The following is a 20,631-nucleotide window of genomic DNA, read 5'->3' as shown; positions in this document are numbered from 1 at the left end:
AATGGATGTAAATAATTATTCTTTTTTTTATACAACTGGAATCGTTACTTTTAATAAAGATAACATCCACTTTTCTACAAGTCAGTTTTCCTTAATCAGGGCTGTCCAACAAAACACTGTTAGCCATTCATGATCTGAATTTGGGGGTATGAATTAAATTACGGTACACATTAAAAGTCATGAGACATGTGTTTTGTAATAAATAAGGCAGTTACTCCTTTGTAGCCTTTTTAAGATAAGCTCTTAGATCCACCCTCTCTCCCTTCTTCTTAATTCCAGCGAAGACCATTTTTGTTTCAGGGATGTACTTTTTGGGATTCTCCAAATACTCCATCAGGGTGTCCTCTCCCCAGGTGATGCCTTTGTTCTTGTTGGCATCTGTGTACGAGAATCCAGCCGCCTGACTTGTCTTCCTCCCAAACAGACTGTGGAGGTTTGGTCCAGTCTTATGCTTGCCTCCCTTTTCCACAGTGTGGCACTGGGCACACTTCTGAACAAAAATCTTCTTGCCTTTCTCAACGTCACCCATTTTTAATTCGCTCCGGGGTGATCAACACCACCAATGCTGCTGCGACCCGAAGACAGACGTCCCGCTCTCTCGTAAATAATTATTCTGAATGAGGTAACTTAGACCCAGAAGGATACATCTCCGTGTTTTCTCTCATGTGGATTCTGGATTTGAAATTTGGGATACACATGTCTAAACTGGAGTAGCCATAAGAAGTCAGTAAACTACTAGGCAGCCATGGTGGAAGCCTGCTATGAGATAGAGCACAGGGTCCAGGCGGTATGAGCAGGGAAAGGGGAATAATGAAACATGACAGGCTAAATGGGGTGGGTATGGGAGGGCAGGGAAGAGGAGAGAGCATGGTCGGGGGAGTAACTGGCACTACAAACATTTGAAAATCCACCTTATTTTTTGGGACAGGGTGTCGTCACTGAACCTGGAGCTTACCAATTAATGTGTACGAGTGTACACGGCGGCCAGAAAGCAGGCTCTGGAAATGGAGTTATGAACAGTTGTCAGCCATTCAGATGGGTACAGGGAACTGAACTCCAGTGTTCTGCAAGAACAGCAAGCCCTGTTGTTCTTGTTGGAGACAGGGTTTCTCCATGTTGCTCTGGCTATTCTGGAACTTGCTTTGTAGACCAGGGTGGCCTCAAACTCAAAGATCCAGCTGTCTCTGTCTCCCAAGCACTGGGATTAAAGGCCTACCCTCCATGCTGGGGTACAGCAAGCCCTCTTAAGCACTGAGCCATCTCTCCAGACCTACACATCTTACTTTTGCGGACATGCTTTCTGGGGTGCTTGGGCTGGGTAAAAACAGCTTTGCGCTTGACTGAGCTGCTGAATTACTTCTACTTCCTCAGATTTTGTTGCACTCTCTTTGAGTGAAGCAGAGACAAGTAGCCTGTGGAGCGTGAGAATACTCCCAACCCAAAGCTCTGGAATTTACCCCCACTCCAGTAACAACTGCAGTTTAGCATTATCCTGTGTTATGTTCCTTGAGTCAGTGTTCAGCGTACTTTGGCTTCCCAGAAGAACGGTTTCAAGTTGACACTGGCAGTTTTTGAATTTCATAGCAAAGAGTCTGAAATGTAGCTTTTATTCTATTAAGGTTTGGCTAGCAGGGGCGTTTTTATGTCACCAGTGATAGTTACCTCGTTTTTTTAGATGAAGTTTGTTCAAGCTGCAATGCTTATCACGTTAGCTCCTTTATCTTGGAATCTAAACTCCTAATTGTGGTTTATGACACACTTGCCAAGATATTTATCAGGTAAAAAGCAAAGTTGTTTTTTGTTTGTTTGTTTGGTTGGTTGGTAGGTTTTTGGTTTTGTTTTTTTAAAACAGATTCACATAGCAGCTGGTACTATCATAACCAAGTTGAGTGGCTAGGGTGGTATACCATATTTTATTACATAAAGCTATTTCTCAAAAAATATGAAGTTTAAGAAGGTGATCGATCATATGGAGGAGGGAATGGTGTTCCTGTGCTAATAGGTCAGGAATTGTCACCCGAGCTTCAGAGATCTGAGACATCCAGTCTGAGGAGTCAGCTAGATTGGGGAAACACAATCGATTTCATTGATCAAATCTTGGCTGTTGGAGACATTATTTGGGAGATATTTTTCAAACTCTTAGACTATCTTATTAGTCATATGAATAACTTCCCCCCGAATAATGCAGTCTCTCAAAAGTGTTGCCAGCCACCACTAACCTGACAATGCCCTCTGTGAGGATGGAAAGAAGAATCATTGACAAATCTATTAAAATTGTAGTTTGTGACATATGGATGTCTACGAAAAAGAAAATACATGGTGGCAGAGGACAGCACTAAATGACAGTCATTCCATTCAGCCGAAAGAACAACAGATGGGGGAGGGGACTGGGAAAGAAAAACTAAAGTAGAGCCCACAACCATGCTCAGCAAAGCTTGTCATCCTGATTTACTGGAAACACTTGTTCTAGTTATAAACAAAACACAGACCATATAGTTTATGTCCTTATCGGTATAATTCAATAGATTTAAATCAATTAGCCATAGAGAAATAAGCTTAACCAGTCCTGCTTGCTTTAAAAAGAACATTAATGAATAACAGAAAAACACTTAAAAGGTCAAAAGACTGCTCCACTATGCTTTATAAGCGGCTGTAACAGCTACAGATGAGGCTTCTCATCACTTAGTTTGAGGATTCCCAGTTTATAAACTGTTCTATGCATGATACATCTAATTTTTTTTTGGGGGGGGGTTGGTGGGAAAGTTGAGACAAGGTTACTCTGTGTAGCCCTGGCTGTCCTGGAACTCACTCCGCAGGCCAGGCTGGTCTTGAACTCAGAGGTCTGCCATCTTCTGCCTTCTTAGTGCTGGGATTAAAGGTGTGTGCCGCTATGCCCAGTTTAAAATCTAATTTTTCAAAACATGATCTGGGGGATAAGAAAGATGGCTCAGTCAGTAAAGTGCTTGCCACAAAAGCATGAAGATTTAACTTCAGTTCCCAGTACCCCCATCAAAGCTCACAAATGGCCCTATCTGCCTGTAACCCAGTGTTGCACATCTTCAGGAACTCGAGTGTTGAGATGAGCATGCTGGCACAGTGCCTATCATCCTGGCACTTGGGAGGCCAGAGACAGGTAGGCTACACGGTAAGACTGTGTAAAAACCTTTTGCCCAATGTGGCTACTGTAAATAGGATTGTTTGTGTTAAATCCTAAAATCTTTGGGATGAGAAAGATAATCCAGATTGGGTAGTGTATTCTTTGAGTAAAGGCTTTTAAAAAAATTCTCTTTCTTTCTTTTTTCTTTTTTAATTCTCAGAGAAGTTTTTAAAGCCTGGATCATGTGACCTTAATGTCCTATAAAACTTTCTTTCTTCCAACATCTAGTAATAGGAAATAATTTTCTACGCCATCTTGAGTTGAATATTGTAATAGGTAGTTGTGTGTATATGATTTTGTTTTGAGACAGGGTCTCTCTATGGGGCTGACCTCAAACTCATGATACTCCACCTTAGTATATTCTAAGTGCTGGGATTATAGTCTTGTACCATGGCATTTAGCTCAAAACTACATTCTAAAATTTAAGTTATTCATGCGTGTTAACTCAAAGGTGCTATGTAATTATTTATTATTAAATATTGGTCCTAGCAGAGCAGTGGTGGTGCATGCCTTTAATCCCAGCTCTTGGGAGGCAGAGGCAGGCAGATCTCCAAGTTTAAGGCCAACCTTACATAGAGATTTCCAGGATAGCCAGGGCTATACTGAGAAACTCTGTCTCAAGAGACAAACCACCACCAACAACAACACCCACTAAAAATTTAATTTTCCTTTTTCACTATTATTGTTGTTTGTGTTTTTCTTCTTTTTTCTTGATTTTTATTTTTTACTTTTGATAATTCTTTATTGGGCATTTTTTTTTTTTTGAAGACGCATTCTGTGCAGAAATCCTGCAGTCCTGGGATTGGAAGCCTTTCAATAATGAAAATATCAAATACTTCAGCGCCTCAGCTTTCAGATCAGGCCACTGGAAATGTAAGGCAGCAGGCCTGACAAGGAACACAGAATGCCAAGGATTCGTTGCCTGGTAAACAAGTAACACCAGTTAATGATGAGACTGGTTATCTCCCAGCCACTGTAAAGATGCCTTATGATGGTGGCACTGGGGACCGCAGAGCAGGAAGGCCAGCCTAAGAGCCAAAACTAATGTTCAGGCAGTCTCGGGCAGGGGGTCTTTGCTGGGGTTTCTTACATTAGAATTATTTTATTAGAGATAGCTAATCCGAATATCTACTAGATTTAGAGAGAATCGTGTGGATTTCTTTTAAAGCCCACATAGAACCAGTGACCAAAACACAAAATTAGATTAAAGCCTGTGGGTACTAAGGAAAAACCTGTAATTGTAGCACTTGGGGAAAGAGGCCAGGGAGATCAGGGGTTTATGGTCAGCCTGGACTACATGAGGCTCTGTCTGTCTCAGAAAACTGAGAAGAAAAATGACAAGGAAATCTGAGGCCCAGAATAGTGCCACCAGGTAGAGAAATGAAATGGTGAAGTGGACACCGTCAACCCCAAGAGAAGACAGTGCTGTCAGGCTGTAGCGCTACCAGACTAGCAGAGAAACTGGCTCATGGCCAGAGCCGTCTTCGCTCTTCCTGGCCAGTAGGATCCAGGGACAGCTGGGCACTACTCGGGATTTTTTAATCTTGGTAACTCCTGAAACCTTTCCCCCTTTCTCTGATCAAGTCATTTTGTCTTAGTTGCCTGGGCCTTCTCCACCATTTTATTATATATCAATTTTCCTGACCAGTCATAAATGGTTTTTGGGATTGTGGGTTGCAGAACTACAATTAAGCCAAGATTGTTCTTGATGAAGAGTTGGCACGTGTGTGTACTGAAGAGCTGGGTGTAGTCTGTGGTGACTTTGGTTGTCTCCCTACCAACACACAGTCTCCGAAAGGATGTGATTAGGAAAAGGTCTCTTCTGATTTGCTACAGAACCTGTTGTCTCTACTAAAACCAAAGCTTTAGACAAAGTACATTTGAAGCTTGTGTAGGCAAAGAGTAATTGATAATCAGGCGGAATTCAGAACTGAAAGAGTGTCAGAGTGAGCGTAAACTCTCAAAGGCCGAATGTTGTGGTACAAAGAAACCACTTGATGACTGATGTAGGCCAGCACCTTTGTAGGAATGTCCCATCAAGAGTTATCTAACCAAATCAGCTGGTTGACCGTGATTGTGCTGACACTCAGTTTTAAAGGGTTTTCTTTCTTTTGTTCTTGTTTTAATTAAGTTAAAAGAAAAGCATTCAAGAGTTCTGTTGGCTTATCTAAAGGCTCCAGGTACAGAGACAATCTCAGGCACTTCTTTCTCACTCTTTGATGCTAAGAGTAACAGGGTAATAAAACTTCACTGGGGCATAAGTAGAAATCAGCTAGGGACTTGAACAAAGCCACCTTACTTTTTAAAGAGAAACTGAGTCTAAGATGCCCAGGCTAGTCCCAAAATTCTGAGTTCAAGGGAACCTCCTGGAACTGAATTGTGGTAGTAAAAGCACTTTAGAGGGTTGAGGCGGGGGGAATCACCAATTTGAGGCCAACTTGGGCTATATCACACAATCCTGTCTCCATAAGCCACAATGATAATTATAACTCTAGATTTTTATGACTAATAATCAATCATGTACAAGAGAATAGTGAGATACACTTTGCTATTCACCAGCTGAACAGATGAGGTCTGTCCACAGCTAGTGACAGCAAAGAAGTCGAGAAACAAGGGTTTTCAAAAATGCTATCAAAAATTGATGCCGTCTTTGGGGAACAAGGGAAGTAAAACACAGGAATACAGGTTCAGTTTTTAGATACAAACTCAAGCACTGGGATTTAAGTAGTGGTAGTCTGTGGAATCCAAGATCCTTTTCACCAGTGCACAAGGACAAGGAGACAAACATAGTCATTGCATGACTTTCTTTAAGAAAAGAATTAAGAAAGAAGGAAAACAATGAAAGAAGGATAAACAGTTAAGTGTCATCATGCTCATTAAACATTAAATGTTATATTTCTTTAAAGTGGTCTGTGTAGTATACACTATTTATAGATACTTCTAGAACTTGCAGAATCATTCTTTATCTTGTTTATGGGTATTTGCATACATTAATTGTTTACATAAACATGCATAGGGAATAATAAACATAGGGAGGAGAAAAGCAGCAAAGGAGCTTCAAACGTGTCTTTTGTTTTCTTTGTAGAAACGTAACTTTGAAGAGAATAGGTAAAGTGGCCATGGTTGAGAGGCATTTGCCTTGGAAATCAGTGGCTGTGTTTTTGTTCTGGAAGTATCTCAGTTTAAAAAAAAAAAAAAGAACAAGAAAGAAATTCAAGGCAGATACTAGAACAGGAACCAGCTAGCTTCAAAAGAAAAGGAAACACACAGGCTGTCAGATAGGGAAAAAGACATATTGGCCAGAAAAATGTCCGGCACAGGCACCGAATGCCATGGCTTCAATGCTATAAGCACTCTAAACCACTCTCTGCCTTCCAGTTCATTAAGCCAGTCTCTTTCTGCATTTGATAGATCAGAGGAAAGAATAAAGGCCTTTCACGCTAAACTTTATTCATGCCCCAGAGTACTTGAAGCATGAACATGCCCAGAGGGACGTGCTTAGAGGCAATTCTTTCATCAACAAATACCGTTTATCTCACACTGACTCCACAGTGAGCATGTGCGGCCCTGTGCTGAGAGGTCCGTATGGATGATTTCAGTCCACCTTCACAGCGGTCCCACAAGCTAGACAGCAGCAGTATTATTTTACAAAGGGGAACACCAAGGCCGGTGGCAGGCGGGCAAGCAGTGGGACTGTGATGCAAACTGAGCATTGACCAACAGAGTCATCTGTCTCCAGCTTCCAATGTGCCTGGCACAGTTTGGGGCTAAGCGTCCAGGACCCTATTCCTTTGTAAACAAGAAACTATGGATGTGGAACCAGAGAGATGGCTCAGTGATTAAGAACACTGACTGATTTTCCAGAGGACCCAGGTTCAGTTCCCAGCTCCTACATGGAGGCTCACAACCATCTATAACTCCAGTTCCAAAGTATCAGACACCCTCTTCTGGCTTCTGTGAGCACCAAGCACTCGCATGGTACAAAGACAAACATGTAGGCAAAATACCCATACACATTAAATAAACAATTTTTAAAGAACTATTGCTGTGCCAATTCTCCTTCCCAAAATCCTGTTTATTCAGAGAATATTTATATAAAGTCTTATAATAAACAAAATATTACTATAACATTCAGCAGTGTACATATGGTAGCAGAGCAATTAAATGAATTGAAACAGAGCTTATTTAAATTAAACATTCTCTTTGCCCTTCCCTGGAACATTGCAGTGGGAAAGATGACCTGTGCCGACTTTGATTTCCTCCACTTTGTTCTCTCCTTTACTCTCTACTCAGCCAGGCACGGTCTCTGTTCTTTCCAAGTTTGTAGACAGAGGAGGGGGAAAGTGCTAGAAGACAGGAAAGACCTAATGTAGAACAGTATCATCTTAATCCAAAATAGTCTATTTTTGGATCTCTCCCAGCTCCTTCACGCTATTATTGTCATAATATGCAGCATATGTGCATGGACACAGGTTTGGTTGTCATTTTGGAACAGGGTCTGCCTACGTAGCTGAGTTTTAGCTGGAACTCACTATAGACCAGGCAGCCTTGAAGTCGCCAGTCTGCTTCAGCCCTTCAGTGATAAGATAACAGTCATGCCTGGATCTAACCAATGCTGATTTGCAAATGGTACTTGCTTGCTTGTTTGCTCCCTCCCCCCTTACTCCTTCTCTCTCTCTCTCTCTCTCTCTCTCTCTCTCTCTCCTCTTTTCTTCTCTTTTTTTTCTTTGTTATTTGGGATTTCTGTGACAAGGCCTCTCTAAGGCCTCTCTGTGGATCTAACTGTCCTGTAACTTACTATATAGAGCAGACAGGCAGACAAGCCTCCCCCTTCCTCTCTGCCCCCATCCCTGGTAGATCACACAGACCCTCCCCTCCTAACTCCCACACCCTCACTCATTGCTTTCTCCAGGTCCCAACTCTACCAGGCACTCCCTGAGAACCCAAAAGCCACTCCAACCAGGGAAACAGATAGGCTAACTGCAGATCTTCTCCTCCCCTTCAGCTCCTCACACCAATGACCAAGTCCCATCCCTAGCCTGCTGCAGCCTCCCTTTCCGCCCTTCCCTCCCCTCTCCAGCAGCTCACTCAGATCGTCCCTTCCAAACTTCTTCATCCTCCTCATTGCTTTGTCCCAGCCCCCAAATCTTACACACACTTCTGGGGAACCTGCAGGCTACTCTGGTCAGTGAAGCAGGGAGATTAACTACAGATCTTTACCTCTCTGCCCATTCCTCCAAGTCCAATCCCCTAGTCTCATCCCTGGCTCTGCAGCAGATCATCTGCTTCAGACGCACGCACGCCTCACTCTCTACGCCAAGCTCCAGGCAACTAAGCAGATCTCGGTGGAACAGCTACTGTCCTCACCCCTGCTAATCCCAACAGCAACCCACCCACCCCCGGCCCATCCCCATTCCTAAGTGTCAGCTCCCAATACCAGGAACCACATTTTACTGGAAACCCCAGTGGCCACACCTATCTGGACCCCAGAAGAGTTTCCTACCAGACAACACACAGTCACCTCACTCTAAGAACCAGAGAGAACAGAAACCAAGGAACAAAACACTCAGCCAACAAAGACAAGACCAGATACCAGAACCTACGATTACAATCTTCCCAAAGTCAGAAGCCTAGATGCCAGCTTAAAAGGACTAGCGTTAATAGCCAGGATAACATATCTCCACTACAGCCCCACAACCCTACCCCAGCAGGCCCTGAGTATTCCAACATAGCTGAAGCAATAAAAAGACCGTAAATACCCTTTTAGAATATAATAGTGGTCCTTAAAAAAGAATTCATAAATCCCTTAAAGAAATCTATGAAAATATAAACAGTTGAAGGAAATGAAGAAAACCATTCGAGACCTGAAGGTATAAACAGATCAATAAAGGAAACCCAAACCGAGGGAATTGGAAATGAAGTATTTAGGAACTTGAACAGAAACCTCAGAGGCAGGCCTCACAGGATACACGATACAAGAGATGAAAGACAGAATCCCAGGGAACCGAAGACACAATAAAAGAAAATACCTCAGTCAAAGAAAATGTTAAATCTAAAACAAATTCTGGCACAAAACATCTAGGAAATCTGGGACACCATGAAAAAAACAAATCTAAGAATAATAGGAATAGAGGAAGGAGAAGAAACACAGGTCAAAAGTACAGAAAATGCCTATGATTTGACAAAATCATAGAAGAAAATTTCCCTAACCTAAAGAAATAGATGCCTATCAAGTTTCAAGAAACTTATAAAACACCAAATAGACTGAGCCAAAAAATTAAGTCCCCGCAACACATAATAATCAAAACACTAAACATATGGAAATAAAGAATATTAAAAGCTGCAAAGGGGAAAGATGAAGCAAAATGTAAAGACAGACTTACTAGAATAACATCTGACTTCTCAATGGAGACTCTAAAAGAAGGATGGGCTGAACAAATGTTCTACAGATTCTTTAAAAAAAAAAACCCACAGATGCCAGGCACGACAAATATATCCAGCAAAACTATCAATCAAAAATAGATGGAAAAATTAAGATATTTCAGATAAAACCAAATTTAAGTAATATCTATCTACAAATTCAGCCCTATGGAAAGTACTAGAAGGAAAATCTTAACCTAATGAGGTTAACACACCAAAGAAAACACAAGGAATAAATAATCCGAGAACAGAAAAATCAAAAGAGGGAAACACAAAAACACAATAACAACAAAATAACAGGAATCATTAAACATTTCTCATTGATATCTCTCAACATCATTGGTCTCAATTTTCTAATAAGAAGACACAGACTGAATGAATGGATTAAGAAACAGGATCCATCTTTCTGCTGCATTCAAGACACTGTAACATCAAGGATAGATATCACCTGCAGTTAAAAGAATAGGAAAATATATTCTAAGCAAATGGATCTAAGAAGCAAGCTGGTGAAGCACTTTAATATCTGACAAAACCAGACTTCAAAACTAATCAGAAGAGATAGGGAAGGAATCTACGTATTCATTAAAGGTAAATTCCAACAAGAGAACACTACAATTCTCAACATCCCTGCACCAAACACAGGGGCACCCAGGGGCACCCAAGTTTATAAGAGAAACACTGCTACGGCTTAAATCTCAGTTTGACCCTCACATGCTGACAGCGGAAGACTTCAGTGCCCCTCTCTCAAAGATAAGCAGGTCATCCAGACCAGCTGGGGCTAAAGGAAATCACAAACCAAGCAGACCTAAGAGATGGTTACAGAACATTTCACCCAAACACAAAAGAATACATCTTCTTCTCAGCACTTCATGGAACTTTCTCCAAAATTGACCACCTACCCAGATGCAAAGCAAATCTCAACAGATACAAGAAAATTGAAATAATATCGTGCATCCTATCTGGCCACCACGGATTAAAGCTGAATATCAACAACTGAAATAACAGAGAACTTAGAAACTCACGGAAACTGAATGGTTCACTACTGAATGAAAAATGAGTCAGGACAGTATTTAAGAAAGAAATGAAAAGACAAACATGTACTCACTTCTAAGTGGATATCAGCTGTAAGGAAAGGGTAACCATGCTCCAGTCCACAGACCGAGAGAAGCTAAGTATCAACCAGTGCTGAAGGGGGCGGGGGGGCACGTGGGTCTTCCAGGGAATGAAAACAGAATAGATTTCATGGGTGGATTAGGGGACATGGGAATGGGAGAAGGCGGATCAGGTGGGGAGGATGGAGAGGGAGAGTCCTAGAAGAGACGACTGTAAGGGGGGGGGGGCATTTCAGGGTGAGGTAGAAACCTAGTGCAATGGAAACTCCCAGGAATCTACAAGGGTGACCCCAGCTAAGACTCCCAGCAATAGGGGATATGGAACCAGAACTGCCCATGCCTGTAACCAGGCAAGATTTCCAGTAGAGGGATTAGAACACCAAGCCAGCCATATAACCGTCGACCTACAATTGGTCCTGCCAATTGTGCTAGGGTAAATTGTCGCTGAAAATGTAGGAATAGCCAACCACTGACTGGAGACTGTCAAAGTGTTCTTCAGAACTTCAACTTTCAGCTTTGTTGACTGCAACACACTTCTTTCTCTTGGGTGGTTCCACTCCCTGTTAGCAGCTTTCCTGGGCAGGTATCCCATGGCTCTGGCATCTCCAACATCTTGCGGTCTCCATGGCAATCCAAGCTTCAACTTCACAGCTTCACACAATGGCCTCTCTAGGGCTCGATTCAGAGACACCCCTGACACATACCTTGGCCTCAGTGACTTTTCTTAGTCACAGAGGCAAATTCTATAGTTCTTCTATCCTTAACTCCAAAGCCAGAACCAAGTGGCCAAAGCTGCCAGATTCTACTGCTTGCTTAGGCTAGAATATGTCCCCTTGTTTAATTTTTACCAGCTTTCATTTTTTTGATGATTTCCTTCACTGCCTAAGCTTGGCTGTCCTGGAAATTGCTTTGTAGACCAGGCTGGCCTTGAACTCATAGAGATCTGCCTGTCTCTGCCTCCCAAGTACTCAGATTACAGGTGTGCACTACCACCATCCAGTGCGACCACAGAAATTCTTATAAAGGAAAACATTCGATTAGGGTGGCTTACTTACAGTTCAGAGGTTCCATCCATTATGATCATGGTGGGACATGGTGGAAAATAGGCAGACATAGTTCTGGAGAAGTAGCTGAGAGTCCTACATCTTTCAGGCAACAGGAAGTGGTCTGTGGCACTGGGCAGTATCTTGAGCATATGAGACCTCAAAGCCAATCTCTACAGTGACATACTTCCTCCAAAAGATGACACCTACTGAAGCAAGGCCTCCTAATAGTGACACTCCTTTTGAGGACCATTTTCTTTCAAACCACCATGAAAGAGAGAGAGAGAGAGAGAGAGAGAGAGAGAGAGAGAGAATCATCCTGAGTGAGTTATCCCAGACCCAGAAAGACTGACAAATATGGTATGTACCCACTTATATGTAGATATTAGCTATTAATCAATGATAATCAAGCTACAATCTGTAGAATCATGGAGGTTAGGTATAAAGGACTTAGGGGGATAGATCTTGTTAGGAAAGAGAAATTGAATAGATAGCTATAAATTGACGGGAAAACTGAAACAGGAGGATCAAGTGGGGAGGGGAACAGGGGGAAAGACAGCTAAAATCAAGGACCAATTGAGGTGTAGAATGGAAACCTAATATAATAGAAACTTCCTGAAATATACACATATATGATATAATAGAAACTTCCTGAAATATACACACATATGAAAATGATGAATGAAATTAAATAACCAAATAATGTGAGAGACAGGCCCCAACTGGCCACCTCATGTCACAAAATAAAAACTTCCAGTACCAGCATTGGGTTACATCTAATTGAGCTGTTGGCCAAGAGGGTCTGATAGGAATCTCCAAACAACCCAGGTTGTTGTCAAGACTATAGATTGTTCTCCACAAACTGGCAGCAAGACCCCGTTGCTGAAGACAAAGACTATATACCTCATTGGACAAGGAGAAGTCAAGCTGGTACCTACACAGAGCCTTCACCTCCACATGCTTGCATCTTTGGCACAGGAGAGCACATAAAAATCCAACATAGCCCACAAACCCCTTGATCTGCAATGCTGCCCTGCCTGCAAGATATGTTAGAGCAATGGTGGCACAAAGCTTGTGGGGTAACCAACAAAATGGAATTTGACTTAAGATCTGCTCCACAAGATGGAACTCAAATGCAACACTGCTTGGGTGATCAAAAACCCAAGACTAGATAGCCCAGGGACTTAGGGCAAAACCCAATACTACTGTTCTAAAAAGAAAAACATTAACTCCTAATGACATTCTGTTATAGTCATAGATATACTCATAGACGATGGCCTTGCTCAGCCATCACCAGAGAAGCTTCCTCCTGCAGCATGGGAACACATAGAGAGATCCACAGTCACATGCAGAGGTAAGAGATATTGGACTCATGTGTTTCTTAATATCCTAAATGAGATATCTTCATCAAATCCCCCCAGAGCTGAGGGAACCTGGCAGCAGAGGGGACAGAAAGAGGGTAAGAGTCCTAGGGGATGGAGGACACCAAGGAGACAAGGCCCTCTAAATCAACAAGTGCAAAGCTCATGGGAACTCACAGAGACTGAGGCAGCATGCACAGGGCCTGCTCGGGTCTGCACCAGGCCCTTTATGCATATGTTATGGTCTCAGTTTAGTGTTTAGATAGATTTCCTGAATGTGTCGATATGTAGGTCTCTGTTTCTTATGCCTTCTCTTTGTGCTTTTTTCTTTCCATTTGTTTGTTTTGTCCAATTCTGATGCATTAAATTTTTTCTTACTATATTTTGTTTTGTTAAAAAAATAAATAACAACAACAACAACAAAAAGACCCATAGGTTTGAGACTGGTATGTGTATGGGTGGAGCACAAACTGAATATGGCTGTGGTTGCTATATGTGTGGGTGGGTGTGGGTGGGTGGGTGTGGCCTTGAACAACTGTGTTCAGGGATAATTTTGTTGATACAAATTGGACACCAAGTTTGGGTTTTTTCCTCTCGCTTTATCTAGTTTATAAGAATGTCCTTGTGGTGGTGAATATGATCACTTTGACAGAATCAAGAATCACCTAGGAGACAAGCCTCTGTGTGTCCTTCAAGGGCTTACCCACATTAGGTGACCTCTGGGCATGCCTGTGAGAGATTATCTTGACTCAGCTAAATGAAGACCCACCTTAACCATAGGTGCCACCATTCTATGAGTCGTGGTCCCGGACTGAACAAAAAGGAGAAAGTGAGCTGAGTGTGAACGCATATCCTTCTCTGCTTCCTGATTGTGGACACAGTGTGGCCTCAAGGCCGCCACCATGATAGATACCATGATGGATACCTTGATAGGTGTGATTCAAGACTGGGGACCTCTCCACCAGGATGGACTGTATTCTTGAACTGTGAGCCAAAACGAACCCTTCTCTGAGTTCTTTCAGTGAAGTATTTTATCACGACAATGAGACAGGTCACTAATCCAGTTCCCAACAGAACTAGAGATTTGACCCAGTTGTCCCTGAAGTTGGCTTAGGCCTTATCATTTCATTTGGAATGTAGTATTTAAAAACTATTTTAATGGGATGCTGCTGGGCCCAATGGGGCAATGGTTTGCCGAGTCTCGTCAAAGTGCTAACAAGCATTTCTAGACCCACGGATGAGTGTTCTCTCTCTCAGGACTCAGACTGTATCAGGAAGTGGTATGCAGTTCTCTTCTTTAGATGTTACAGAGTTTTTCCAGAATGATGTATTTTGTGCTTTTCCCACTGGAGGCTGACACAAACACCATAGTTAGAAGATTTAAATGAAACGTGATCTTTCTCAGAGGTGAACATTTGATGGTAAGATCTAGTTGATGGTAAGATCTAAGACCATCCTGAAAACCCCTTCATTCAACATGAGTTTGTGGTCCTCGACCCACTTATCCAGGACCACAGCTCTCATGGTGTTGGCAAGCACATCCCAGTTGAATCTGAAATGACATTGAATCTGAAACACTGCTTCAACTCCTTCCGGGCCCCTGCTCTAAGACAATACAGCAAGCCCTAACAAGAACAGTTAAAAATGAGGAACCAGGATCCTTAGATGTTATCAGACCACAGAAATGAATTAGGACATAGTAACCCAAAAGTAGAAATCCTAATAGCTTGAGTTTCTTCCAGTTTGATAGTCTGAACCTCAGCAGCTCATAAAATGCAGCCTGTAATTATGTCTGGGAGTTTCCAAAAGAGATGATTCCCAAGACCAGGCAGCCACATTGCCCAATCCCAGGGGGCAGGACTGACACCGTGTTGGGGATGAATGTCGGTTCCAGAGCACAACAGAGTGTCACGCTGTGTCGAATGTGGAAGGTGACAGTCCATGGTGTTAACAGTGGCACTAAGATTTGGAGTAATCAGACAGCAGTTCCCCATAGGATCCACCATGCTCTTTCTCATCAATTTCAGTTGGTCCTAGCGATTGTCTACCCCACCTAGGGACATACTGATGCTGATGCTGAGAGTACTCTTCACAGTCTTCTCGCCATCCAAAGAGTGCACATGTATGCACATTGTGGGGTTGAGGAAATGTCAGTCCCAATATCCATGACACTCTGCTTCCCAGGTTCTCAGGCCCTCTGTTCACAAAGTCTCCCGCTAACATCTCCTGTCAGCATCCTCTTTCTGTTCACGCTTCATCTCTTACCAACATCTCTTAACACTCTTCTTCACTGTCCAGTCTGTGATGGTCTTAGCATACTGATCCAATGCCCAATACACCATCACCTTCATGTGCTGTGTCCAATCTCTCAATTTAACAAAAGATAAATAAGCATGTTACCTAAATTACATACTTTACTATCTATGGCAACTTTACCAGTGACTTTGATTTTTGAGGGGAAAATAATTGGGTGTTTGCCTATATCTAGGCACAAAATTTCATGATTTTTGATCTTCATAAATCTTTAGTTTGGGGCTAGAAAGATGCCTTGGTGGTTAAGAGCATCTTCTGTGCAAGGGCGAGGTCCAAAGTTCACGTCCCAACACCCATGTAAAAGCCAGGCCATACAGGCTTGTAACCCCAGCACTGGGAGGCATTGACAGGTGGATCCAGGGAGCTTGCTGGGCACTCAGGCTACAGAACTGGCAACACTCAGGTTCAGAGGAAGACCCTACATCAAGGAAATAATGGGGGGAGATATAGAGGAGGACACTGAGTATCTTCCTCTGATCTCCAATTGTGCATGTAGGAGATGCACATGCACACACACAAACACTCTATACACACACACATACAAACACACACACCCATACACACAGACTCATTCTTTGGCTTACTAAGTAGATTTCATGTTTATAAAGATATTCTAGGACCAATTCTCTCAAAGAGGCTGTTTTAGTTAGGGTTTCTATTGCTGTGATGAAACACCATGACTAAAGCAAGTTGGGGAGGAAAAGGTTTATTTGGCTTATTCTTCCATATCACTGTTCATCACTGAAGGAAGTCAGGACAGGAACTCAAACAGGGCAGGAAACTGGAGGCAGGAACTGATGCAGAGGCCATGGAGGGGTGCTGCTTACTGGCTTTTTACCACATGGTTTGTTCAGCCTGCTTTCTGATAGAACCCAGGACCACCAGCCTAGAGATAGCTCCACCCACAATGCATTGCGCTCTCTCCCATCAATCACTAATTAAGAAAATGCCCTACACACAAGTTTGCCTACAGCCGAATCTTATGGAAATTTTCTCAGTTGAGGCTCCCTCCTCTCCGAGGACTCTAGTTTGTGTCAAGTTGACATGAAACTAGCCAGCACAGCAGATGACTGAATGACTGCCACCTATAGACATACAACCATCTGGGTGACATGACAGGTAGGTGCTCCTTCTCAGAGAGGAAAACTCGTGTGACACCTCACGTGACTTCATGCATCTGACATCCTACAAGCGTCTTAAGGACAACTGTATTGGCTCTGATGTCATATTTCAGCTCCACATTAGTAAGGAAGTCTGAATATTGCTCAGTGATCAGAAACCCTGTGCGGCAAGCACACCAACACTAATTCAAGGAACGGGTGTCATCACCATTGGTAAAATACGCTAGGACAGGGGTCGGATGATCCTCCCCTGGCTATTTCAATTCTTCACACAAAGGGCTTTTATACTGCTTCATGGCCTGCATTTTGCCTTTAACTGTGCTGTTTTCAGTTGGAGATCTCTCGAAGCATTCTTCTGCTTAGGGTCAGACATTTCAACTTCAATTTTTATATTCAGATCCTTCTATTGGTAGAATAGTAACACAAGGCCAATGTCTGCATCAATATCCTATAATCCAGTAGAAAAAAAATTCAGTTTCTAGTCGAGTCCAGCCTAGTTGTCAGCCACCACCACGGCCCTGCCAATGATTGCCTGATCCTTAGTTCTCAACAGCAGTTTTAGTTATATCTTTCCTTCAGCATTTCAAAAACCACTGGATCAAGTCTGATCTGGAAGGACACACTAGCCTTACATTTGAGATCTATTAAGTAATATGAAAGAATATGCAATCTTCTGAGCAAAGGAACAGTGCGCCTGGCTCCTGAGTCTCTCACTCTTGACTTCTTTCACTATTTTAGTAACTAATGACTTTAACTATAGAAAGGAAATGGTTATGTAGAAAACCAGTCAAGTCATGTTTATATTGATGTAAGAGGTGCTCTGATATAAAACGTAGCACCTACAAAACCATGCTAGTTCTAGAAAGATGCCTGTCTATCTGTGATTGGGTTATCAATAGATAGATTATACACATAAAAGGAAAAGTTTGAATAATTAGGATGATTTGCCTCCTGGAGCCATTGTTACTTTAATACACAAACTATTTTGACTGTAGTCCACAGAAATACAAGCAATCTAAACCAAACATAGTCATAAAATACCAAATTAACAATTGTCTTAGTTTGTAGCATGAATTCTTTTTTTATTAAAAATTTCTGCCTCCTCCCCCCACTCCTTTCCCCCCTCCCCACGCCCCACCCCCGTCCCCCTCAGTCCGAAGAGCAGTCAGGGTTCCCTGCCCTGTGGGAAGTCCAAGGTCCTCCCCCCTCCATCCAGGTCTAGGAAGGTGAGCATCCAAACAGGCTAGGCTCCCACAAAGCCAATACATGCAGTAGGATCAAAACCCAGTGCCATTGTCCTTGGCTTCTCAGCAGCCCTCATTGTCCGCCATGTTCAGAGAGTCTGGTTTTATCCCAAGTAGCATGAATTCTAATTGGTCTTAATAATAAAAACCCAGAGTCTATAGGGGTTAATGCTGAAATATCAGAGAAGCAGAGCAACCAGCTACTAGAGTTCTTAATTCTACCAATGCTCAGACCGAAGGGAGCAATACTGTCTCTAGAAATCCTCAGACCACATCTACAGACTACAGACTGCAACTAAGGTCCTGTCTCCTCCCATCTTATATTCCTCTCTCTACTCAGTCATATCCCTTCTGCCTCCACTTCTCTAGTGCTGGGATGAAAGGCATATGATCCCAAGTGCTGGGATCAAAGATGTGAAAGCTGTTTCTCTTTGAGAATGGATCAGTCTAGTCTAGCCCAGGGTAGCCTTGAACTCACAGAGATCCCTCCATCTGCCTCTGTCTCTGAGAGTGCTGGGATTAAAGGCATGTACAAACCATCACCCAGCCTCTGTGGCTAACTAGTGGCTTAGCTCTACACTCTGATGTTCAGGCAAGCGTTATTTGTTAGATTACAAACCAAATATCACTATATTAGTTATCTAATATATAGTTATTAATAAAAATGAGGAGAAATAAACATGACAGATGCTGAAACCAGAATTCCAGGCGCAAAAGTAAAGGAGACTGGTAAAGAAGTAATGAAGTGTAGTCCAAGAAAAACATCAAAGTCAGGCAGTGGTGGCTCATGTCTTTAATCCCAGCACTTGGGAAGCAGAGCCAGGTGGATCTCTGAATTTGAAGCCAGCCTAGTCTACAAAGCGAGTTCCAGGACAGGCAGGGCTATAGAAAAACCCTATCTTGAAAAACAAACAGAAAAAAAAAGAAGAAGGGGGGAGGAGAAAAAAAAACATCTAAAGGGACAAACACATATTTTCCTTCAGCAGAGGAAAGTTGTGACAATGAAGAGGCAGATATGGGCCAGTCTGCTGCTGCTGAGATTTCTGAAGTAGGTGAACTCAATTACTAAAAAGACCACAGGGATTTTTGCTATATCAGCAAAGATAATATGAGGTCAATATTATCTTCATATAAGAAAATTCAAAGTGGTGCCCCAAAATGAGATCAGTTTAAAGAACTGTTCAAAGGAACAGCTGTTAATAGGATGGGTATTCAGGAGAGGCCTATACCAGGTAGCTGGGTACAGAGGCTAGGGCCAGGTAGCAAAGGCTAGACCAGGACACGGGTTTGGGAATCATCATTTTAAATGAAGTCAATGGAATCTGTAAAAGGATAGGTGTTTGTGTAGTTGTTGGGTTTTTGTTTGTTTGTTTGTTTGTTTACTTTTTACTCTTTTGGCTCTTTGGGACCCACCGCCCAGTTCCCAAATAAATCACATGATTCTTATTCTTTCTTATGAATGCCTGATCTTACTTTGGCTTGTTTCCACGTAGCTTTTCTTAACTTAAATTATCCCATCTATCTTCTGCCTCTGGGCTTTTACCTTTTTCTATTTCTGTATCTTCCTTTACTTCTTACTCCATGACTGACTGTGTTGCTAGGTGGCTGGCTCCTCAATTTTTTTCTCACAGATTTCTCCTACTATGAATTCTCCCTGCCTGCCAGCCCTGCCAACCCTTTCTCCTGCCTTGCTATTGGCCATTCGACTTTATTAGACCAATCAGGTGTTTTAGACAGGCAATGGATCACAGCTTCACACTGTTAAGCAAAGGCAACACAAAAGAACACAACACATCTTTGCACCATTAAACAAATATTCCACAGCATAAACAAAGGTAACACATCTCAAATTAATATTCCACAATAGTTCTGTTTGTGTTTGTATGCTGAAATTCAGACTCTTAATATGCAACATGAAGATGTGAGACCTCTGAGGGGGTTCTAAGTACAAGGCAACATGAAGATGTGAGACCTCTGAGGGGGTTCTAAGTACAGGGCTCTCACACACGGAACTATAGTGACCTTATCAAAAGGGAACTCTGAGAATTGCTACACTTGCTTTCTGAAAGATGAGGAAATGACAGTCGGTAACATTCATGAGGACCCTCGCCAGAATTTCAGTATGAGGACACTATGATCTTAGATTTCCAGCCTACAGTCTGGTGAGAAAACGCTTCTGTGGTTTCTAAATGAGCCAGTCTATGATACTTTGCTGAAATGGCCTAAGTAGACTATGACTGGTGCTTTGAGAAATGAAATAAGGGAAGATTTGGGTTGTAGGAAGATTATCCTGCCAATGGTGAAAGCTGATACCCCAAAGAACAATCCAAGGCCTTTAAGAGGAAAAGCGGGAGTAAGTACAGTTGTGAAATCTAAGGTAACAGAGATTTTGAGACAATGGAAACAGTCAACAATAGTGCAAAACAACTCCCAAACCAACCGAGTAATGCTTTATCCTATGAGCTAGGAAAGAAGGCATGGATGAACAGAGCAGCACAGTTTGTTCTTGGCGCAGGGTGGGGCGAAGCTACTACCACTGGCCACCAGGAACGTGCTATGTAGATCAGTCTAGCTTTGAACTTGCAAAGATTAACCTGCTCCTGCCTCCTAGTCCAAGTGCTGGGATTAAAGGCATATGCCACCATGCCCAGCAGCCATCCACATGATAAAGCCTCCTTGAACCGTATCAATACTTAACATCAAAGACAAAAGTAAAACATACATTTGAATATTAGCATAAGAGAAGTTAAAAACAGTACAGGAAGGTTTGTTGCCTGTAAAATAGAGTACCATTAGAGATTTGTTTTCTAACAGTGAACTGTATACAGGGCTCATCCACAGCAATAGTTAAGTGTTACAA

At 42.4% G+C, this 20,631-nt stretch overlaps 1 protein-coding gene across 1 annotated transcript; it reads right to left on the bottom strand.

Annotated features, from left to right (window-relative positions):
• Positions 1-211: 211 nt before the first annotated feature.
• LOC121463471 (cytochrome c, somatic-like) lies at positions 212-579 on the bottom strand. The gene has a single exon (XM_041675709.1). The coding sequence runs from the start codon at positions 527-529 to the stop codon at positions 212-214; it is 318 nt and encodes a 105-aa protein (XP_041531643.1). The 5' UTR covers positions 530-579.
• Positions 580-20,631: the final 20,052 nt, after the last annotated feature.

This window comes from Microtus oregoni, unplaced genomic scaffold (genome assembly GCF_018167655.1).
Source record: "Microtus oregoni isolate MIOR12 unplaced genomic scaffold, Mior012 000026F_ref0000081, whole genome shotgun sequence".
Taxonomy (NCBI): domain Eukaryota; kingdom Metazoa; phylum Chordata; class Mammalia; order Rodentia; family Cricetidae; genus Microtus; species Microtus oregoni.
The sequence above is the reverse complement of the archived record's forward strand: the minus strand, read 5'-3'. Positions and strand labels throughout refer to the sequence as shown.